Source organism: Salvelinus fontinalis, chromosome 14 (assembly GCF_029448725.1).
Source record: "Salvelinus fontinalis isolate EN_2023a chromosome 14, ASM2944872v1, whole genome shotgun sequence".
NCBI lineage: Eukaryota > Metazoa > Chordata > Actinopteri > Salmoniformes > Salmonidae > Salvelinus > Salvelinus fontinalis.
In genome coordinates this window covers 37696706-37721566 of record NC_074678.1, presented here as the reverse complement: position 1 = coordinate 37721566, position 24861 = coordinate 37696706, and the positions used below count along the sequence as shown (strand labels likewise).

At 45.9% G+C, this 24861-nt stretch overlaps 1 protein-coding gene across 1 annotated transcript in view; it reads right to left on the bottom strand.

Moving 5' to 3' along the window:
• The window catches only part of znhit6 (zinc finger HIT-type containing 6), a 42091-nt gene that overhangs the window by 6088 nt on the left and 11142 nt on the right, over positions 1-24861 (bottom strand). The window contains exons 6-8 of the mRNA XM_055861631.1: positions 15535-15603; positions 15091-15171; positions 10986-11066 (exon numbers count right to left, since the gene is read on the bottom strand). Of these exons, the coding sequence (XP_055717606.1) occupies positions 10986-11066; positions 15091-15171; positions 15535-15603 (231 nt within the window). The remainder of the gene's footprint in view (positions 1-10985; positions 11067-15090; positions 15172-15534; positions 15604-24861) is intronic.

Genomic DNA, 24861 nt, shown 5'->3' with positions numbered 1-24861 from the left:
GTAGTTATTCCCTCCGCCATGCAATCAAACAAGTGAAATGTCGGTATAGGGCCAAAGTGGAGTCACAATTCAATGGCTCAGACACGAGACGTATGTGGCAGGGTCTACAGGGAATTACGGACCACAAAAAGAAAACCAGCCACGTCACGGACACCGACGTCTTGCTTTCAGACAAACTAAACACCTTTGCCCGCTTTGAGGATAATACAGTGCCACAGACGGGGCCTAATACCAAGGAATGAGGGCCCCCCCTCTCCTCCATGGCCAACATTTAAATGTCTTACTCACGTGTTAACCCTCGTAAAGCTGGCGGCCCAGATGGCATCCCTAGTCGCGTCATCAGAGCATGCGCAGACCAGCTAGCTGCTGTCCCGTCATGCTTCAAGATGGCCACCATTGGTCTTGGATACAGAAAGGCAAAGATAACTGAACTAAATGACTACTGCCCCGTAGCACTCACGTCTGTCATCATGAAGTGCTTTGAGAGACTACTCAAGGATCATATCACCACCTTACCTGCTACCCTAGACCCACTTCAATTTGCATACTGGCCCAATAGATCCACATACGATGCAATCGACATCACACTGCCCTACCCCATCTGGACAAGAGGAATACCTATGTAAGAATGCTGTTCATTGACAACTCAGCAATCAACACCTTAGTACCCTCTAATTTCATCATTATGGTTGAGGCCCTCGGTCTCAACCCCACCCTGTGCAATTGGGTCCTGGACTTTCTGATGGGACGCCCCCCAGGTGGTGAAGGTAAGAAACAAAATCTCCACTTTGCTGATCCTCAACACTGGGGCCACACAAGGGTGTGTGCTCAGCCCCCTCCTGTACTCCCTGTTCACCCATGACTGCGTGGCCATGCATGCCTCCAACTCAATCATCAAGTTCGCAGATGACAATAGTAGTGAGCTTGATTACCAACAACGTCGAGACAGGGAGGTGGTGCCAGGAAAACAACCTCTCACTCAACATCAACAAAACAAAGGAGATGATGGTGGACTTCAAGAAACAGCAGAGGGAGCACCACCCTATCCACATCGACGGGACTGCAGTGGAAAGTTAAGTTCCTTGGTGTACACATCACGGACAAACTGAAATGGTCCACCCATACAGACATTGTGGTGAAGGCAGCGCAACAGCACCTCAACCTCAGGAGGCTGAAGAAATTTGGCTTGCACTTAAAAGCCTCAAACTTTTACAGATGCACAATTGAAAGCATCCTGTCGGGCTGCACTGCACTCAACCGCAAGGCTCTCCAGAGGGTGGTGCGGTCTGCACAACGCATCACTGGGGGCAAACTACCTGCCCAGGTCAACTGTAAGTGCTGTTATTGTGAAGTGGAAACATTTAAGAGCAACAACGGCTCAGCTGGGAAGTGGTAGGCCACACAAGCTCATAGAATGGGACCGCTGAAGCGTGTAGCGTGTAAAAAGTTGACTGACAGAGGCTGCTGCCTACATACAGAATCAAAATCATTGGCCACTTTATTAAAGTGACTAGTGATACATTTATTAATGTTAACATATCTTGTATTACTCATCTCATATGTATATACAGTATTCTACACCATCTAATTCATCTTGCCTATGGCGCTCGGTCATCGCTCATCCATATATTTATATGTACATATTCCTATTCCATCCCTTTACCTTAGGTGTGTGTGTATTAGGTTGTTGGGGAATTGTGAGATTACTTGTTAGATATTACTGCAGTGTCGGAACTAGAAACAAGCATTTCGCTACACTCACAGTAACATCTGCTAACAATGTGTGTGACAAATAAAATTTGATGGTAATAGATCATGCTAAACGGTTAGCAGTCCTAAGGAGTCACATGGTTTGCCTCTACGCTCAACCATTTCACCCCATCCAGCTTACCCTGTCATCACCAATAACCTAGATATGATATAGGCCTAACTAATATTCACTACATGACCAAAAGTATGTGAATACTCTCATTCCAAAATCATGGGCATTAATACGAAGTTGGTCCCCCCCCTTTGCTGTATCACAACAGGCTGTGATTGGGAGTCCAATAGGGCGGCACACAATTGGCCCAGCATCGTACGGGTTTGGCCAGTGTAGGCCGTCATTGTAAATAAGAATTTGTTCTTAACTGACTTGCCTAGTTAAATAAAGGCTACATTTATTTTCTGCTATAACAGCCTCCACCCTTCTGGGAAGGCATTCTACTAGATGTTGCAACATTGCTGCGGGGACTTGCTTCTATTCAACCACAAGGGCATTAGTGAGGTCGGCACTGATGTTGGGCAATTAGGCCTGGTTTGCAGTCCGCGTTCCAATTCATCCCAAAGGTGTTCGATGGGGTTGGGTTCAGGGCTCTGTGCAGGCCAGTGAAGTTCTTCCACACCGATCTCGACAAACCATTTCTATATGGACTTTGATTTATGCACTGGGCATTGTCATGCTGAAACAGGAAAGGGCTTCCCCAAACTGTTGCCACAAAGTTGGAAGCACAGAATCATCCAGAATGTCCTTGTATGGTGTAACGTTAAGATTTCCCTTCACTGGAACTAAGGGGCCTGCCCAAATCATGAAAAACAGCCCCAGACCATTATTGCTTCTCCACCAAACTTTACAGTTGGCACTATGCATTGGGGCAGGTATCGTTCTCCGGGCATCCGCTAAACCCAGATTTGTCCGTCGGACTGCCAGATGGTGAAGCGTCATTTATCACTCCTGAGAACGCGGTTCCACTGCTCCAGGGTCCAATGGTGGTGAGCTTTACACTACTCCAGCCGACGCTTGGAATAGCGCTCGGCCATGGAAACCCATTTCATGAAGCTCCCGTCAAACAGTTCTTGTGCTGACGTTGCTTCCAGAGGCAACCAAGGACAAACTTTTTACACCCTACATGCTTCAGCGGTCCCATTCTATGAGCTTGTGTGGCCTACCACTTCGCAGCTGAGCCGTTGTTGCTCCTAGATGTTTCCACTTCACAATAACAGCACTTACAGTTGACCTGGGCAGCTCTAGCAGTGCAGAAATTTGACTTATGGCCTTGTTGGAAAGGTGGCATCCTATGACAGTGCCATGTTGAAAGTCACTGAGGAATCCAGTAAGGTCATTCTACTGCCAAAGTTTGTTTATGGAGATTTCATGGCTGTGTGCTCAATTATTATAGATTTTTTTAAGCTGAATCCACTAATTTGAAGGGGTGTCCACATACTTTTGTATATATAGTGTACATATGCACCTCCCCCAAATCCCTTCAATACTCCTGCAAGCAAAACAGACAGGGTAACATACGTAACGCTTGCTTTGCACACACACATCCCCAAACGCCAAACCAATCCAAGAGCTGGGATGCAACATGACAGTTATAGGTTTTTACTACGGTACCTCAGGTTGGTTCCAAGAAAGCCTACTAAAATCTGAGGTGGGAGAGGATCTCAAGTCAACAACAATATCTGTTGGCATCAGGAAGAGACAGACTCGGAGGGAGGGAGGGAGGGAGAGAAAGTGATCGAGAGACGAGGGAGCTGCAACTCATACTCCTGTCAGTTGGAAAAACTACAAAACATCTCTTGTAAGCGGCAAATAAACCTCAGAATCCGGACAGACTTCCTTTGGGAAATGTGGCGGTTGTGTGTTCTGCATGTACATGCATGTGTTTAAGAGCCATCACCACCAGAAGAGCGAGAAAACAGTCTTCTGTAGAAGCACCAGGGGGTTCCCATTATTCTCCAACAACACCTACTCAACTATTATTACTGAAGGATGAGTGGGTAGCTGCAGCATTTGGCCAGGAAGGATGAGAGAAGTAAGATATGGTCAGGACCACAGCCAAATAACTGACGCTCGAGTGGGCATTACTAGCCCTGATCAGAGTGCTCAGTGCTCTGATCAGGAGTTACTTCAGAGGGAATTCCTTTGTTGTAATTTAGAGGGTGTGGGGGGGGGGGGCTGTAAAATAATGGTCCGATGTCGGTGAATTGATATATCGGTCGGGCTCTAACATTCACAACAGGTTCTCTTATCTAAGCTAAGAGGATCCAAACCACAGCCACCTTATGTAAGCTAGAGGAATATGAATACAGAATCAGAGCGCTTCAGTTCAGGTTATAAGAGGCGGCAGCAAACCACAGCTATGCGCAGGTGGCTGCTTTACCAGACTGTGGTTGGGTCTGTGGTTGCATCCTTTAGTTAAGATTCTTATAATCATTACCCAGCTGTATTAATAACAATACAAAATATTTGACATAGCACTACCAAGAGACTGAATACAAGCATGTGCTAAGCAAAGAGAAACACAAGGGGATCTTTAAGAGCGCTGAGGGAGAGAGACACGGTTTTAGGAAGGCATCAGCATGCTTCAGTTCGGCTGGAGCCTATCCGAACTCAACTAACCTCCCTAAAAAGACCTGTGCTTGAAAAACACGTTTTTTTTGCCGAAGTCGCACAATTTTGCATCTTACTAAGACATTTGATGTATTCTTCAATGAAAAAGAACTGCATAAAAGTGAGTTGTCTCATTGAATGAAAGACTATTGAAGAGTCCCTATTGTTGACCAATCACAGACGAAGGGGCGTAGACTTCGGTTCAGATCTTCTGCTTGCCCCCAGAAGAAAAAAGGTAACCGAACAGCTGAAAAAACCCTCAAAGACATCACAAAATGTCCTCATAATATACAGTGCCTTCAAGAAAGTATTTAGGTCCCTTGACTTTTTCCACGTTAGTCTAATTTAAAACATTAAATTAAAAACATTCTTAGCAACCTACACACAATACTCCATAACGACAAAGAGAAAACAGGTTGAGAATTTTTGGCTAATAATTGATATTTTTATTTTTTTACATAAGTATTCAGACCCTTTGTTATGACTCAAAATTGAGCTAAGGTGCATTCTGTTTCCATTGATCATCCTTGGTAAATTCAATTGATTGGACATGAATTGGAAAAGCAAATACCTGTCTATACAAGGTCCCACAGTTGACAGTGCATGTCAGAGCAAAAACCAAGCCAAGAGGTCGAAGGAATTGTCCATAGAGCTCCGAGACAGGATTTTGTCAAGGATCAGATCAGGGGAAGTGTACCAAAAAAATGTCGGGCCTCCCGGGTGGCGCAGTGGTCTAGAGCACTGCATCGCAGTGCTAGCTGCGCCACCAGAGTCTCCGGGTTTGCGCCCAGGCTCTGTCGCAGTCGGCCGCGACCGGGAGGTCCGTGGGGCGACGCACAATTGGCTTAGCGTCGTCCGGGTTAGGGAGGGTTTGGCCGGTAGGGATATCCTTGTCTCATCGCACTCCAGCGACTCCTGTGGCGGGCCGGGCGCAGTGCGCGCTAACCGAGGGGGGCGGGTGCACGGTGTTTCCTCCGACACATTGGTGCGGCTGGCTTCCGGGTTGGAGGCGTGCTGTGTTAAGAAGCAGTGTGGCTTGGTTGGGTTGTGCTTCGGAGGACGCATGGCTTTCGACCTTCGTCTCTCCCGAGCCCATACGGGAGTTGTAGCGATGAGACAAGATAGTAATTACTAGCGATTGGATACCACGAAAATTGGGGGGAAAAGGGGGTAAAACAAAAAAAATGTCTGCAGCATTGAAGGTCCAAGAACATAGTGGCCTCCATCATTCTTAAATAGAAGTTTGGAACCACCAAAACTCTTCCTAGAGCTGGCCGCCCAGCCAAACTGAGCAATACGGGGAGAAGGGCCTTGGTCAGGGAGGTGACCAAGAACCAGAGGGTCACTGACAGAGCTCTAGAATTCCTCTGTGGAGATGGGAGAACTTTTTAGAAGGGCAACAATCTCAGCAGCACTCCACCAATCAGGCCTTTATGGTAGAGTGGCCAGACGGAAGCCACTCCTCAGTAAAAGGCACATGACAGCCCAATTGGAGTTTGCCAAAAGGCACCTAAAGACTCTCAGACCATGAGAAACAAGATTCTCTGGTAGGATAAAACCAAGATTGAACTCCGGCCGGAATGCCAAGTGTCACATCTGGATGAAACCTGGCACCATCCCTATGCTGAAGCATGGTGGTGGCAGCATCATGCTGTGGGGGTGTTTTTCAGAGGCAGGGACTGGGAGACTAGTCAGGATCGAGGCAAAGATGAATGGAGCAAAGTACAGAGACATCTGATGAAAACTGGCTCCAGAGCACTCAGGACCTCAAACTGGGGTGAAGGTTCACCTTTCAAAAGGACAATGATCCTAAGCACACAGTGGCTTCTCTGAATGTCCTTGAGTGGCTGGGCCAGAGCCCTGACTTGAACTCGATCAAACTGTAATCGCTGCCAAAGGTGCTTCAACAAAGTACTGAGTAAAGGGTCTGAATACTTATGTAAATGTGATATTTTAGTTGTTTTTTCATACATTTGCAATTATTTCTAAAAACCTGTTTTTGCCTTGTCATTATGGGGTATTGTGTGTAGATATTTTTACATTTTTTCCCCCCTCATCAATTTTAGAATAAGGCTGTAACCTAACGAAATCAGGATAAAGTCAGGGGTCCGAATACTTTCCGAAGGCACTGTATGCACAAACTATAACGAACTGTTGCGGCTAGGAAGCATGCGGACTCCTTACGGAGAGGGTTGGAACATCACAAATGTGTGAGGAGAGAGCGTAGTCGTTGGGGTAACTAAAGGAACGTTACAGCTGCCTGTGATTTAAGGGGCTCAGACCATCTCCAGGGGAGAAAACAGATGATAAACCATCACCACTACCCTTTCCCCCCCTCACTGTCTTCTGCAGAGTGTCTGTTTGATATTTTAAACTAGGCAGCATTTCTCCTTGTCAGGCTGGCCAGCCCAGCTGCTCATTGGGTCTCTGCTCTACTCTGCAGCGAGCTGACCGAGGGAAGGACATCCTCTGGATCCAAACGAGTGGAATGAATCAGAAATAAAAATCAACATTTCAAAAAGGTATTAAAGAAATAAACATCCAGCCCGAGGGGTTAGGGCTTTTTTTTTACCCCCTTTTTCTCATCCCTACAACTCCCGTACGGACTCGGGAGAGGCGAAGGTTGAGAGCCATGCGTCCTCCGAAACACAACCGCACTGCTTCTCGACACAATGCCCAAAAAACCTGGAAGCCAGCCACACCAATGTGTCGGACGAAACACTGTGCACCCGGCGACTGTCAGCGTGCACTATGCCGGGCCCGCCACAGGAGTCGCTAGTGCGCGATGGGACAAAGGACATCCCTGCCAGCCAAACCCTCCCCTAACCCGGACGACGGTGGCCCAATTGTGTACCGCCCCATGGGTCTCCTGGTCGCGGCCGGCTGCGACAGCCTGGACTCGAACCAGGATCTCCAGTGGCACAGTGATGCATTGTCTTAGACCTCTGCTCCACTCGGGAGGCCAGAGCTCTTGACGCTCGGGCTGCTTCTCTTCAGGATGTTTACTGGTTACACAGCTATATTTAGTACAGGAGCAGCCATTCATTTGATTCATACAAAATGTCTACCAGGAATATCAAGTAAGAAATTCAACACAGGAGCATGATGACCCGGGGCCAACTATGGACTGTACTGTTCTGTCCAAATCCCACGGCTTAAACCTGAACCAAACCCAGCCCACCTAAAGGTAGCCAGTGCTCTATGAACCCCAACTTAAAGGTGCATTCTACAACATTTACAGTACATGTTGAGCTCATCGACCATTGCATGCATAGATCCAAATCTGAAGAGTGCTTACATTTCTCCAGCCCCATCCTTCAGCTTTAATCCAAAAACCTTTTGTCCTTCACTCCAGGGGGCCCTTTCATCAAAGGGAGGTGGTCTGAATCTTTCATTTAAAGACCCTTGCTCCCTTCGGTCTCAACATAGACTTTGATCTGAAGCCATTCTTGTGATTATGCTATCGTAACTGTTTGTAGCCAAATTGTATCTATGATAGAACGCCATCCATTTATGTTCTTTGGTTAATTCTCATATATTAAAATAGCATACAATGATATCAGGCCACACCCGGCCATGATAAGACACCTGTGTGTCTTTTGACACTATATAAATGTCACCCCGCAGTGTTTGTCATTATACCCTGATGAAGACAGGTTGTCTGTTGAAACGTTGGACATAAATATTTTTGCATCTGAGCTCCTAACACTTTTTTTAAGTGTTCCACTCCGCTAGCCAGCACCTCACCTAAATGGATGTGCGTTTCTTTCACCTCTAGGTGGTCTGAATCAGACAGCAATTTCAAGTGTACTATAGGTAAAACTAGCCATATTGTGTATTCAGTCCCAGCGAACAGAATCACATCATAACATGTGATCACAGGGTTGCATAGGACGGATGCACTGGGTGGCCCAGACATGCTTGGGAGGCACCGAGCGCCTTTTGGGAGCCCTTCAATAGGATGTGACCCCTGTCAGGAGCCCAGGGCCCCTCTTCTTATTACAGTTGGCTTGTTCCCCTCCCCATTATACCCTGCTCTAGTCTCTGCCCTGTTATGTAACTGTACCTTGCTGATATTATGAGCCAATTCCACCTTGGCCACGGGAGAACATGTCAGTCCTACTAAAACACCATAATGTTGATCATAAACACTAAGTAAAAGTAAAATGCCGCACCTAATGGTAGGCCATTATAGAGCCCTATACCAACGACCATTAAGTGTGTGTGTGTGTGGGGGGGGGGGGGGGGGGGGGGGGGGGGTGATGAGCTAATAGGGAAAGTAAGAGTCACACCTCTGGTATTGTTCTCCTCCCTACTGTACTAGCTAGCACTGTGTCGCGGGGTTGCAACATAACTCATTAACACACTCAGCGCTTCACTGACGTCTACCATAATGCTGACAGGAACACATTTCTGAAGTTTGCAACACCTCTCCTACCCTAGTCCCCCCCACATCTTCCTGTGTATGTGTTGTTAACAGGCAGTAGGTTGGTGAGAGGACGTGGTGCTGATGGATGAATATCTCCATTAGTCATAGCAGGGGGCAGGTCGCTGCTTTTCCTTTTCTGCTGCTAACCAGCTGTTCCTCCCCCCTCTCATCTACACCCTGGCTGAATCCCAAATGATACCCTATTAGCTAAATGGTGCACTACTTTTAAATCAAGTGCAATAGGGCTCTGGCCAAAAGCCATGCACTATGTAGGGAATAGGATGCCATTTAGTACACACATATTTAAGGGTTGAGGTTACAGGACAACCCACAGCCCCACGGTTAATAGCGTATCCTGACTGGACTAGTGAGCAACAAGGCCTCAAGGCTGGAGGAATCCACACACACCAGGGAAACAATAAGGGTGAAAATTGGTAGAAAATCCTGGAGTTTAACATGGCGTTTTCACTACGCGTATATAACCTGATGGGGATCTGATGCCCCTGGTCTGTGTATAGGGTAGGGAGTGTGTGTGATACTTACTTTGTATCCAAAAGAAGAGAAAAAAAGAGTCCGAGATGACTGACAAGAGGAGCCTCCTGGGATACCCATCACTAACTAAAGGACTAAAGCTTACTACACGCTCTGGGAAGACGCAAGACTCGGAGTGCTGCCATGTCAATTTCATCACAAAAAGGGGCGGATCCTTGTAATACGCTCTGGCATTCAACGTACTTTTTTACTACCTGACAATTGAGACACGCCGTATCATTCCTTCTGCAGCCATGGGGGCAGTGTTGTTGCTTGGTTCCTTGATCTGGTCTACAGGCTATTCATCCAAGCATTGATAACCAAATATAATCTCAGCGACTGTAAACCAAACAAGTAAACCAAACAAGAATCCACCCAAAAAGGTACTTTGTAATAACTAATGATTCCAGGCTATTGTAGCCAGCTAGCTAGCCATGTGCTTTTTCTCCATGACCAAAACATGTTCTATTTTTAGCTGCTATCAGAATGTATACAAACAGCATATCAAACTGGGATAAATGTTTTAGGTTACACCAGCAGGTATAAGAATATTTGTCAGGGCATATTTTTTCAACTATGATCAGATTTTCTTTTCACATGGAGATGTGGGAAGCTAAAAAGGCTACTAGAAAGCCTCGTTAAAAAACATAAGCTAAAGACGACTAGCCAGGCTGCTACTAGCAAGGGAAGGTGACTTGTCATTGCTTTCACAAAATATAAAAATAGAGATAACGTTGGCATCGCCCCCTTGTGAATGGGAGTGGGACCGGCGAGGATATCAGGTTACCAAAAGGTGTCCACTACTCCCCCAAAAAATCCCACTCCACCCATGTGCACACGTGTAGATCAAATGAGTGAAGCTTGTGGTAAGTAACCTAAAGGACCATCTCAGGAGTGATATGGGCCGGGGGAGATTCACTGTCATGTTGATGCTATTTGCGATGCGAAGAACAAGTAGCTCCACATTAGAAGAGTAAGTAAGGGGGCTGGTTGATTGGTAGACTGAAGTTGTGGGGTCAGAGGGCACAGCAGGTTATGAGTGTAGAAGATCAACTTTCTCTATGACTAAGTGGAAATGGGTGACAGCCAAGGACTGGGCGAGGCAAATGGGTGCTATCAAAACCAGCACCATCCCCTTCCCACACAAAGTATGTCTGTGTCCAGATGATCAGCGGCATTCCCAAAATGTGGAATCAACTGGAATTACAGCACAAAGAATTAGGCCGGGGGAAATGAAAAGCTCTGCTTTCGCACTGCGTAGCTCAGCAGGAATTTACAAGGCGAGTGATGTCATGTTCATAAACCCATTAAGGCGATTTCATACATGCGGGATAAATCCGTCACGAGAGTGGCGAGGCCGGCGAAACAGAACGCTCACATGGACAGAATGCCTGAGTACTGACAGGATTCTGACAACACTTTTGATGAGATTACAAATCTTTGTGTTGAAATTTATTAGAACTTTGGTTGCTGGAACAATCTGATGAGACAATTAATTAATATCAATGGAATGGACAGTGATGTTAATAGGAGAACTGAGGTCCAATTTGGGTACATTTAACATCAGTTTCCCAGACCCATATTAAGCTAAATTCTGGACAAAAAAAGCACTTTCAATGGAGATTCTCTTCGCTTTAGAGTAATTCGTACCTCACAGAGTTGGCCTTCCTGCCCTCAGCCTTCATGAAGACCCTGACGTGATCAAATGGGCTGTGGACGTACATCTTCAACCTGAAAGACATAAATGAAAATGGGTCAAGGTTCGAGAAGGTATCAAAACCAGCTTTTATATAGAGACACACATACAGTAATACAGGGCTGTGGATAGGGTTTAGACGTTCACACATTTGCACTTATTTTCTTAAGAGGGGTCAACGAGAGGTCACAAAACAAAGACTACAATGACTGAGCTACAGACTGGGACTCTGAGCTACAGACTGGGACTCTGAGCTACAGACTGGGACTCTGAGCTACAGACTGGGACTCTGAGCTACAGACTGGGACTCTGAGCTACAGACTGGGACTCTGAGCTACAGACTGGGACTCTGAGCTACAGACTGGGACTCTGAGCTACAGACTGGGACTCTGAGCTACAGACTGGGACTCTGAGCTACAGACTGGGACTCTGAGCTACAGACTGGGACTCTGAGCTACAGACTGGGACTCTGAGCTACAGACTGGGACTCTGAGCTACAGACTGGGACTCTGAGCTACAGACTGGGACTCTGAGCTACAGACTGGGACTCTGAGCTACAGACTGGGACTCTGAGCTACAGACTGGGACTCTGAGCTACAGACTGGGACTCTGAGCTACAGACTGGGACTCTGAGCTACAGACTGGGACTCTGAGCTACAGACTGGGACTCTGAGCTACAGACTGGGACTCTGAGCTACAGACTGGGACTCTGAGCTACAGACTGGGACTCTGAGCTACAGACTGGGACTCTGAGCTACAGACTGGGACTCTGAGCTACAGACTGGGACTCTGAGCTACAGACTGGGACTCTGAGCTACAGACTGGGACTCTGAGCTACAGACTGGGACTCTGAGCTACAGACTGGGACTCTGAGCTACAGACTGGGACTCTGAGCTACAGACTGGGACTCTGAGCTACAGACTGGGACTCTCAGAGCTACAGGTGACTAACATGCTGCCTGAGCCTCCTATAGACAGTCTACACTGGGAACCAGAGGCCAGACTAAGCAAAGGTCCTTAGCCAGCGCGTGGCGAGAGCGCGGGGTCGAGGCGGCAGCGTTGGGTTAAAAATCTTTTTTAAAGGGAAAGATGGAGAGTTAGGGACAGAGAGGTGAGAAGTAGTATACTGTCCCTGTAGTATGTAAATGTTATTCTATTACTGCATTTCAAGCGTGTTCTTCCCAAGTCAATCACGTCCAAATAAAAAAGGCCACTGGAGAAAAAACGATAGATGGTATTTTTCGTCTACCAAAATTGAATTCTCACTTTCTTTTGATTTTCTTTATCTGGCAGCCGGTAATCTAAAATTAAAAGGAAACATTGTGTTTAGTTTATTATGTCGTTCAGTCGTCCCTTTTGAACAACATTCCCACTGTGGGGACAAGTGTTAAAGCTCTCACTTCATTCCTTGTAAAGTCACTGTACTGTGAGCCTAGACCAAGCAGTGTCATCCATCGTACTAGTCAGGCCAGGAAGGCAACACAGCTGGGAGGTGTCGGGGGCCAACAGTGACATAGTGGTCTAAAAGATCTGTATTCCATTTACTAACAACGAGCCAACCACCAGACAAGATTGATGGCATTCTGCTTCTTTGAGCAAACAAAAACATTTATAGAGAATCCATACAGTTATGGAATCGATGTGCATGATGCCAGTTAACCACAAGGAGCGTTGCCACATAATTGGCACGGAGGAATTGCTTGCGATGCCAGACTTCGTAGTCGTTTCCAACAAACGTGAGGATGATTTGTGATCAAGTATTGTATGGAAAGGGACGTCATTGTCCACAGTGAGTTTCTCACTCCATTTTAAATGGCATATAGCTCATTGCATAATTTACAATTTCACTCTCCATCGTAATAATGTTAGCTTTCTCCCCCTGCTGATAAGCACATTTTAATTGAATATACCTAGATACACCATAATTACAAAAGTGTGTGGACACATCTCAAATTAGTGGATTCGGCTATTTCAGCCACACTTGTTGCTGACAGGTGTATAAAAATCGAGCTCACTGCCATGCAATCACCATAGACAAACACTGGCAGTAGAATGGCCTTACTGAAGAGCTCAGTGACGTTCAACGTGGCACCATCATAGGATAACACCTTAACAACAAGTCAGTTCATCAAATTTCTGCCCTGCTAGAGCTGCCCTGGTCAACTGTAAGTGCTGTTGTTGTGAAGTGGAAACTTCTAAGAGCAACAATGTCTCAGCCGCGAAGTGGTAGGCCACACATGCGCACAGAACGGTACCGCCGAGTGCTAAAGCGTTCAGCACGTAAAAATCATCTGTGCTCGGTTGCAACACTCAACACCGGGTTGCAAACTACCACCGGAAGCAACGTCAGCACAAGAACTGTTAGTCTGGAGCTTCATGAAATGGGTTTCCATGGCCGAACAGCCGCACCCACACAAGCCTAAGAACTTGATTGGCCTGCAGAGCCCTGACCTCAACCCCATTGAACACCTTTGGGATGAATTGGAAAGCAGACTGTGAGCCAGGCCTAAACCCCCAACATCAGTGCCCGACCTCACTAGATGTTCCAACATCTAGTGGAAAGCCTTCCCAGAAGAGTGGAGGCTGTTATAACAGCGAAGTGGGACCAACTCCATAATAACACCCATGATTTTGGAACGAGAAGTTTGACGAGCAGGTGTCCACATACACTACATGACCAAAAGTATTTAATTTGGCAGACGAGGAAATGCTTTAAACTGCACGCTCGCTGTACTGAGGTACTACTGAGCTACTCACAGCTAAAATAAGTCCTTGGGGTTTGATCTACCAAATCAAATTTCATAGGGTTTTAGGGCACAAAACCACAAGAAATGTACAGCAATATCATGAAATAAAATACACATTTCCTTCAGCATACTTCTCACGGGAGAAACCCCCTAACGTTAATGCAATTATACACGCTCAACGTTATGCAGCCTGCAAGACAAATCGTCAAACGATAGTTTGGACTGGACTGGGGAACAGTAACAGAGGCTTAATGAATTCACCATGGGTGTTTAATCATTTCTATATTTGTCCTTTAATACAGTATGAGCCCTGTCGTACAGGGCTCCTTATGGCAGACAGACTTGATTTACAGCTGGTCTGACTGCAGTAGGAGACAACCCCAAAACAGTTGCATGTTATAGCAACTGTATAAATATTTACCGTGATACAGTGAGCAAGGTTGTCCCCATTGACAATGAAGACAACTTTAAGAAAATGTGATGACTTCTTGTCTTCAAAGACAAAATGTAGAACTGTAAATGAAATTGCAGCTTTTGTATGTCACACTGGCGATGTTTCATTTTCAGTCTATTAGTGATCAGCATTTCAACAGCAGTTACATGTAATTCACTGAAATATAATTAGCTGTGTGTGCCCCACTCCTGTTGACTGTGGAACGTGAGAATGCAGTGTACTTAACACACTGCATGTGGCGTCAAGCAGTCAGGTTGTGTTTGTTTAACTGTTTCAGGAGAAAACAGCAGGCAAGACAACAGAAAGTAGGTTATCCAAACTGCCCATCTAACTGGTGTTGATTTCAGACTCCATTACCATATTGTTAACTTCCTATTCCTGCTGTTGAGTAGACTACACAGTGACCGACCCAAAACCACAAGCTAATTTAATTTCTATATCTTAAAATCTCGAATGAAATAGTTAGACCATTATGTTTGCATGTAGATTCCAGCTAGATGATTTGGGCCCTGGCTACAGCTCAGAGACACTCCTCTCTCTGGACCAGTCTATCTTGGTTTGCTCTGTTTCTAGCTTTCTGTTATCTAGCTTTCTGTTATCTAGCTTGCAAAACCACTTGATGGACCTTCAGCCATAGCCAACTATTGAACACCTGGAGGACAGGTGAGGCAGTCGTTAGGCAGGCTCTGTTTGGGAGGAAAGACAGAGGCAAACAACCAAACCGAGCAGATCAGGAAGGCGTGGATACTACTAGCTATTCAAATACTCTCCAAGAGCAGTAGCTCAACCAGTTGTTTGGATTGTTTTGGACATTTGTTTAATTCGATTAGTAGATTATACAAGAGTGGTGTGTTCTTACTTTTGTCGTCTCACTGGCTCAGACTCTGTAGGGTGGATGTAGGGGGTGAGGATCTGCTTAAGTGTTTGGTCATCGGACACCCTGGGGAGAGATGGAGAGGAGAGAGAGAGGGCAAGAAACGATTGACAGAAAAAGAGAGTGAACAACCAACCAATCAAGTGCCAAGGAACCAAACCGTGATGAAGATCGATGACGTTCTTGGAGTGGTTTTAATACAGAGGGCTAACGATCTACATCACCAATCATCCTCACCATTAGAAGATACATGGGTGCTGAGACAATCCTCTGGCAACAGTAAAGTCACTGTCCAAGGATCTGGCTGTTCTCTATTGCAGGTTCCAACCCCTGGACTCTGACATCAACTGGTATTAACAGGGTTCCTAAAGACTGTTCTGGCAGAGATGCCACCGGACAAGTAGGCAGGCAGGCACACACACCACTAACCTTCTCTCAGTGAACTCTGAGCTGCTCTGAGGGAACAGGAGCTGCAGGTGCCATAGGAAACGATTCTCCCTAAAGGACAAAACAGAAAGAGGGAGATAAACGATAAATAATAACATTTTCAAAATCAGCAGTTGGTAGTGGTCTGCTTGCAGATACCAGCGCTTTGTCTCTGAGCTAAAACAAACTATTTTGCATTCAAGAGACATAGAAAAAGTATTTAACGCCAATGTACGACTAATGCTGTGTATGTGTCTAGCTCGATGTGTGGATTGAGTCAGAGTTGTCATGGGGGTGACCATGGCATACACTACATGACCAAAAGTACGTAGACCCTTGCTTGTCAAAAATCTCATTCCAAAATCATGGGCATTAATGTGGAGTTGGTACCCCTGTTACTGTTCGCCCTTTGCTGCTATAACAGCCTCCACTCATCTTTGAAGGCGTTCCACTAGATGTTTGAACATTTATGCGGGGACTTACTTCCATTCAGCAACAAGAGCATTAGTGAGGTCGGACACTGGTGTTGGGCGATTAGAACCGGCTCGCAGTCCGCTTTCCAATTCATTGCAAAGGTGTTCAATGGGGTTGAGGTCAGGGCTCTGTAGGTCAATCAAGTTCTTCCAAACCGATCGACAAACCCTTCCTGTATAAGACCTCGCTTTATGCACGGGGGCATTGTCATGCTAAAACAGGAAAAGGCTTTCCCCAAACTGTTGCCAAAGTGTGAAGCACAGTATCGTCTAGAATGTCATTGTATGCTGTAGCGTTAAGATTCCCTTCCCTGGGAACTAAGAGGCCTAGCCCGAACCATGAAAAACAGCCCCAGACCATTATTACTCCTCCACCAAAACTTTACAGTTGGCACTATGCATTCGGGCAGATTGCGTTGTCCTAGCATCCGCCAAACCCAGATTTGGCGTGATTCATTACTCCTGAGAACGCGTTTGCACTGCTCCAGAGTCCAATGGCCGCAAGCTTTACACCACTCCAGCAGACGCTTGGCATTGAGCATGAGGATCTTAGGCGTGTGTGTGTGTGTGGCTGCTCGGCCATGCAAACCAATTTCATGAAGCTCCCGAAAAAACAGTTATTGTGCGGACGTTGCTTCCAGTTTGGAACTCGTAGTGAGTGTTGCAACTGAAGACATGATTTTTACGTGTTACGCACTTCAGCGGTCCCGTTCTGTGAACTTGCTCCTAGACGTTTCCACTTCATAATAACAGCACTTAGTTGACCGGGGCAGCTCTAACAGGGCAGACATTTGACGAACTGACTTGTTGGAAAGGTCCTATGGTGGTGCCACATTGAAAGTCACTGAGCTCTTCAGTAAGTACGTGGATACCCCCTTCAAATTGTTTGTCTACTGAGATTGCATGGCTATGTGCTCGATTTTATACACCGGTCAGCAACGGGTGTGGCTGAAATGGCAGAATCAACTCATTTGAAGCGATGTACACATACTTGTGTGTGTGTGTGTGTGTAATATATACACACGCACCCAACACAACTGTGACCATAAAAATTGAGAGGACTCTAGGGCCCAAAAGCTCATGATACACTGGGTAGTTTGAGCCCTGAATGCTATTGGCTGACAGCCGCGGTATACCATGGGTATGGTATCGCATACCATGGGCATGACAAAACATTTATTTTTACTGCCCTAATTACTTTGTTAACCAGTTTATAATAGCAATAAGGCACCTCGGAGGTTTGTGGTATATGGCCAGTATATTGGCCATATTCTACACCCCCTTGGGCCTTATAGCTTATTTATAGCATGGGCACTTTCACCATGTTTGAGGACTTTCACCATTTTGAAGTAGTCAACTGGGTGGGACTTTATTGGTTAAGAAAGAATCACATGATTTCATCTGGGTCATCAGGAGGGATCAGCCAATGAATTAAAACTCAAAATAAAATTTGATTTGAAACATTCCATAATTGCAGGTGGCCGGCAGTAAATCGCAAACCTTTCCTTTATACCCGTTCAGACAACACACTACAGGTGGCAGTATGCACCCTTTCAGTTTGTTTGCCAACTCAGAAGTAGTAAAATAATGGAGAATCCCTCCCTACCCAGGTCAAGTTGGGTTATATGAATTACCATGTCAGAGCATTTGTTCCAAGATTGATGCAGTCTGATCGCTGTCTGTGATCGCTGTCTGTAGAAGAATACAAGGTGTGAAAGTTGTGGAGAAGACCATATTGAATGTGGTATCAGTATTGATTGTGTGAAATGTTGTAATTATGGTGGGAACCGTGTTGCTACATCTTTGGAATGGCCAATGAGGGTGAAGGAGAATAAGGTGGCTAAGGTCAGGGCCAAACAGAACATAATCACATACAGCGGCTGTCTAGAGGATTGAGGGAGCGAATGGTTCTGAAGGGTCCATGGTGGTGGATAAGCTGTCACTGCAAGGAGTTGCCTCAGCAGGATCCAGATATTCTACAGGTTAAGGCGGCATACTTTGTAGTCTTCATGGCTATGGGGATTAACAGCACTGTCAAAGTCCAGAAATTGTGGATGCAGTTTCTGGGATTAGAGGACTTCTCGGTGAAGGATTTACATAAAAGGCTGTCAAACCATACCAACATCTCATGTCCAGAGCCTGAGTGGGGAGATATGGAACTTTGAAGGATGGAAGAAGTGAGAGTTTTGTTTTTCTTTTGGGTGACATACTATTTAATTGTGAGGAGTAAGTTATTTCTTCCCCATAAAGTATATTTTTATTTTTCATTTGAATCCAGAAGTGTGCGGCAATTCAACTTTTTAGATGTAGTCCGCCATAAAACTCGACGGAAGAAAATTGACTAATTCAAAATGGAGATGGCCTCAATGGCACTATCAATGCTCTCACAGATGCCATAATGGAACAGATACAATGTCTATCTACATCTATGGTCCTGAATCTCTGGGGTGCAACACACAGAGCAGAGCGAGAGCGAGATGGAGGGTTGACAAATGAGAAGTGTGCAGAACATCCAATGAAAATGTGCTTATGAGTTTCCACTTGATGTGGGCAGAAGGGGAGGTTGGGGCGCAAGCAGGCAGAAGTGGGGGTTGGTTAGGCTGCGTGCGAGGGGGGGCAAGCAGGAAGTAGTGGGGTTTGGTTGGGGAGGGTTTGAGGGGCTTCCCTATGCAGGTGCAGAGCTATTCCATCCCCCTCTAGGCTGCTGAGGAATTTATGAGTGTTTGCTTGGGCTTGGCAGAGACTGGGCTTGGTGGAAGGGGGGGTGGTAAGTCAGAGGAGGAACACCAGGTGTTTGGGCATTGTTCTGCATTGAGGGTGAAAGGAAACTATTTTCTCCAATGGAAAAGGGGGTGGGCAGGGCTGTGTAGGCGCGAGCATGCACCTCAGGCTGTGCCAGGGTTGCATACAGGAATATGTGGTATCATTCACTCACGGTCAGTCATAAAAGTGAAGATGGCACAGAGAAACTCAACAAGCATTTTCCATACAGACAAAAATGGGCAGATGGTGGAATGATGACATATCAAGTTGAGTAAGACTAGCTTGTGTTTACATACTGCCTGACTGCCCAGTGAGAGCATGGCATAGGTCTTCTGTCTCCCTGCTTGCCTGTCTGTCAGCCCGTCTCTGTCTGCAGTAATAAGTCAAGTTCATCAAGAAATGTCAAATTGAAAGCCCATTCAACTTGCATTCCTGCTTACCTTCCAGCCATGGTGTCTATGCAAGATGAATACCTATGTAAGAATGCTGTTCATTGACTACCACTCAGCATTCAACACCATAGCACCCTCCAAGCTCATCATTAACCTTGAGGCCCTGGGTCTCAAACCCTCCCTGTGCAATTGGGTGCTGGACTTTGACGGGCCGCCCCCAGGTGGTGAAGGTAGAAAACAACATCTCCCCTTCGTTGATCCTCAACACTGGGGCCACACAAGGGTGCGTTCTCAGCCCTCTCCTGTACTCCCTGTTCACCCATGACTGCGTGGCCATGCACACCAACGCAATCATCACGTTTGCAGACGACACAACAGTAGTGGGCTTGATTACAAACAACAATGAGACAGTCTACAGGGAGGAGGTGAGGGCACTCTGAGTGTTGCGTCAGGAAAACAACCTCTCACTCAACGGCAACAAGACAAAGGAGATGATCGTGGACTTCAGGAAACAGCAAAGGGAGCACCCCCCTATATCCACATTGACGGGACAGCAGTGGAGAAGGTGGAAAGTTAAGTTCCTCAGCATACACATCACAGACAAACTGAAATGGTCCACCCACACAGACAATGTGGTGAAGGCGCAACAGCGCCTCTTCAACTTGGCTTGTCACCTAAAACCCTGACAAACTTTTACAGATACACAATTGATAGCATCCTGTTGGGCTGTATCACTGCCTGGTACAGCAACTGCACTGCCCAAAACCACAAGGCTCTACAGAGGGTGGTGCGGTCTGAACAACGCATCACAGAGGGCAAACAACCTGCCCTCAAGGACACCTACAGCACCCGATGTCACAGGAAGGGCAAAACGATCTTCAAAGACAACAACCAACTGAGACACTGCCTGTTCACCCTGCTACCATCCAGAAGGCGAGGTCAGTACAGGTGCATCAAAGCTGCGACAGAGACTGAAAAACAGCTTCTATCTCAAGGAGATCAGACTGTTAAACAGCCATCACTAACAGAGGCTGCTGCATACATAACATCATTGGCCACTTTAATAAATGGATCACTAGTCACTTTAATAATGTTTACATATCTTGCATTACTCATTTCATATGTATATACTGTATTTTATACCATCTTGACTATGCCGTTCTTCCATATATATTTATGTACATATTCCTATTCCATCCCTTTAGATGTGGAATTGTTAGATTACTTGTTAGATATTACTGCACTGTCGGAACTAGAAGCACAAGCATTTCGCTACACTCGCATTAACATCTGCTAACCATGTGTATGTGACCAATACAGTCCTAACTGCCCAACACTAACACACAAAAAACTGACCGATAACTTCTAGTTGGACTCGTTGTTGCTAAAGCCAAATCCTGTTCCTACAAATCTCTTGTTGCTTTCAACAACCCAGTGGGGAATGGGCTTGGAAGAAGGGGAATCAAACAGCAGATTTCTACATTCTGCAGCAGAACAGCTTGTGATCAGTGTGGTTTTGAAGCCTCTGGAAGTAATATTGTGTGCTCTAAATTCATTATAATTTTTTTTGCTTGTCTGGAGGACAAAATGTTGAACTCGAACAACCTCAGAGCCCTGGAAATAACATGGCGTTTCCAACTGTGTGTAAATGACTAAAATGGTGTGTGCGCGAACGCACGCAGAGCCTAGTGCAGAAGTGGGCTCCTATCATTCGTAAGCAGGTCATCTCTCATCAGTCTCAAGTGGCCGGTCTTATTCTCTCCAGTCATATCACTGGGCAGCACTACGACAACACTTATCAAGCACAAACTTATGGCAACCACAGTTCCATGGTCTCAATGTCTAAGTTCTGTTTTCATGACAAACTTTATTATTAAAATGTTCTATATTTAGTACTGTATAACAAACAAGAGCCTAACAACTGGCATCCATAATATGAAAACATATGGAAGCCTTGAGGCCCTGACGCATAACAAATAACATATCTACCAACGCAGTGACCTCACACACTGTAATCATTTCTAAAATAGATCGCTGAGGAGGGTGAATGCAGATAGAAGAATATTATACAACTGATAGAAGCCAGCATCAGTATGTGTGCCCAAATAAACTGCCAACAAGGATTCCACAAACACAATATGTTTATCAAACACGTGGGTTGCAGTTAAATGAATGATCTAATGGCTGGCTCGATAGCTGGTTATCAGGCACCTATGAGCTGCTACACATGATGTGTATGGCTGCTATACCCCATTGCATGAAATTGTTAAAGAGTCTAGGGGAATGGGGTGGCAATGGCATTATGGGGTTCTAAATGCAGAAACGCAGCCATCACGGACAGAATATCATTGCATTGTCATTTCAGAAGGTGACTTTAGCTCCCACAAATAAAAGGGAAACTAGACAGCCCCAATTCTGATCAATTTGATGTTATTTTAAATGGACAAGAAAAAAAAAGGGTGTTTCTTTCGAAGTGACCCCAAACTTTTGAATGTGTGTATGTAACACACACGGAGTCCCCAACCAGAGCTCGTGCTCTGCCTAGAAGGCCAGCATCCCAGAATCACCTCTTCCCTGTTGATGTTGAGACTGGTGTTTTGCAGGTAGTATTTAATGAAGCTGCCAGTTGAGGACTTGTGAGGCATCTGTTACTCAAACTAGACACACTAATGTGCTTGTCCTCTTGCTCAGTTGTGCACCGGGGCCTCCTACTCCTTTCTATTCTGGTTAGAGTCAGTTTGCACTGTTCTGTGAAGGGAGTATTACACAGCTTTGTGTGAGGTCTTCAGTTCCTTGGCAATTTCTCGCACGGAATAGCCTTCATTTCTCAGAACAAGAATAGATTGTTGAGTTTCAAGAGAAAGGTCTTTGTTTCTGGCCATTTTGAGCCTGTAAATCAAACCCACAAATGCTGATGCTCCAGATACTCAACTAGTCTAAAGGCAGACAGTTTTATTGCTTCTTTAAAATCAGAACAAGTTTTCAGCTGTGCTAACAATTGCAAAAGGGTTTTCTAATGATCAATTAGCCTTTTAAAATGATCAACTTGGATTCAGCTACAATAGTAATTTACAAAATTAACAATGTCTACACTATTTCTGATCAATTTGATGTTACTTTAATGAACACTTTTTTTTGCTTTTCTTTCAAAAACAAGGAAATGTCTAAGGGACCCCAAACTTGTGAACGGTTGTGTGCGTGTATTTGTGCATGTATGCATGTGTGTATGTGATCAATTGCTAGTAAGTAACAGTTTTGTCTTCCATCCAGAAAAGTAAAACAAAGGGGAAGAAAGATGATAAACATTAGCCAAGCTGACTCTTCAGCAGAGAAGAGAACAAAACTTTTGACAAGCTTCTTCTTGAGAGAAGGGAACAAAACTTTGACAAGCTTCTTCTTGAGAGAAGGGAACAAAACTTTGACAAGCTTCTTCTTGAGAGAAGGGAACAAAACATTGCTAACAGGAGGCCACCAAACATTTCCAAACCACAATTCATATTATTACACTAAAAAAATGAACTGATCTGTTTGCAAGCCAGTGAAGCCACAAATAAATCAGCTGACTTTTGAACAAGAGTACAGCGTGAATTCCAAACGGCACTATTCCCCATGCCAACTATTACATATGTGTACCACTGGTTGAATTGGTTTAAAAAGTAGCGCAGGCCTGTCATTTCTAGTTCAACACTTTTAGTGTACCCGTAACCTGTTTTGACATCAGTCACCAGGGAGGGGCAGGCAGGCGCACGCACGTCAGTGCATGTGGCTGTGCACACACCTAAGCCCAGGATAAAAGCCTCTATAGCTGGCCACTAATTATGATTCCCTCTGTGTGCGTGTATGTGTGTGTGTAAGGACTGCCTCTGTGTGTGTGTGTGTGTGTGTAATGATGGCCTCTCTCTGGCAGCATGTGTGTGTAGCATGAATATGTCACTAACCATCTGCAGTCACACTGCTCAAACATCTACTTATTATATAATGCAAAGTACATTCTCAAACCCATTTTCTCCTGCTGCTGCCGTTGAGTCGACACCCTTAGACCCAGTCTCCGTTGAGTCGACACCCTTAGGCCCAGTCTCCGTTGAGTCGACACCCTTAGGCCCAGTCTCCGTTGAGTCGACACCCTTAGGCCCAGTCTCCGTTGAGTCGACACCCTTAGGCCCAGTCTCCGTTGAGTCGACACCCTTAGGCCCAGTCTCCGTTGAGTCGACACCCTTAGGCCCAGTCTCCGTTGAGTCGACACCCTTAGGCCCAGTCTCCGTTGAGTCGACACCCGTAGGCCCAGTCTCCGTTGAGTCGACACCCGTAGGCCCAGTCTCCGTTGAGTCGACACCCTTAGGCCCAGTCTCCGTTGAGTCGACACCCTTAGGCCCAGTCTCCGTTGAGTCGACACCCTTAGGCCCAGTCTCCGTTGAGTCGACACCCTTAGGCCCAGTCTCCGTTGAGTCGACACCCTTAGGCCCAGTCTCCGTTGAGTCGACACCCTTAGGCCCAGTCTCCGTTGAGTCGACACCCTTAGGCCCAGTCTCCGTTGAGTCGACACCCTTAGGCCCAGTCTCCGTTGAGTCGACACCCTTAGGCCCAGTCTCCGTTGAGTCGACACCCTTAGGCCCAGTCTCCGTTGAGTCGACACCCTTAGGCCCAGTCTCCGTTGAGTCGACACCCTTAGGCCCAGTCTCCGTTGAGTCGACACCCTTAGGCCCAGTCTCCGTTGAGTCGACACCCTTAGGCCCAGTCTCCGTTGAGTCGACACCCTTAGGCCCGGTCTCCGTTGAGTCGACACCCTTAGGCCCAGTCTCCGTTGAGTCGACACCCTTAGACCCGGTCTCCGTTGAGTCGACACCCTTAGACCCAGTCTCCGTTTAGTTGACACCCTTAGTCCCAGTCTCCGTTTAGTCGACATCCTTAGATGAGGATTCTCTAAGGATAGGAAATAAACTGTCTCTTCCTTGAAAACTCCTAAGATAGAACTGTATGCACACTGACTGCATGATATTTAGAATGTAACCACTAACCATAACCATTTATTCATCAGTCATTTCATTTCTATGCATTTAACCCTAAATTAGTGTTCTATCCATATGTAAAACCAGATACTAGGCTATGTCTTCCGGAAGAGAAAGGAGCCTGGCTACTTTGCTCACCTTACATAATGCGGTCTTACCTTCTGGCAATAATGCACAAATTAGTACTACAAACGCCAGTAGGGAATTATATGGCCTGAGGGGAATTATATGGCCTGAGGGGAATTATATTTAGAATGGAAAAGAGTGGACTGGCTAACATTAACTTCGTTCAGGGACAGCTTTGATTGACATTACAGAGGTTCTGTTTTTTTTAGTTAACTTGTGGGTTAAATGTTTGTTTCCTTCCATGTGGGGTGGAGCGAGAGAGAGAGGAAATAGCAGAACGATATCCCTTCAGGAAAAGTTGTCAAATATGGAAAGACGGGACCACCTGCAGCACAGCAGGAAATCCAGGAAAATGGAAAAGGAATGAGAAATGGAGGGAATGGGGAACAAAGGAAAACATGTCTGGGATTAAGGCTATGGCAGGTCTCTTACACTCATGAGTGGTGGGGTAGCAGGTTGCTATAGAAACACACCAAGTCCAGTGAAACATCACAAGTTGGAAATGATGATGCCCCCAGAGAGGCCAGGACATATGGACAGGGTTGGTTTAGCCTACATAGCCGGTCAGAA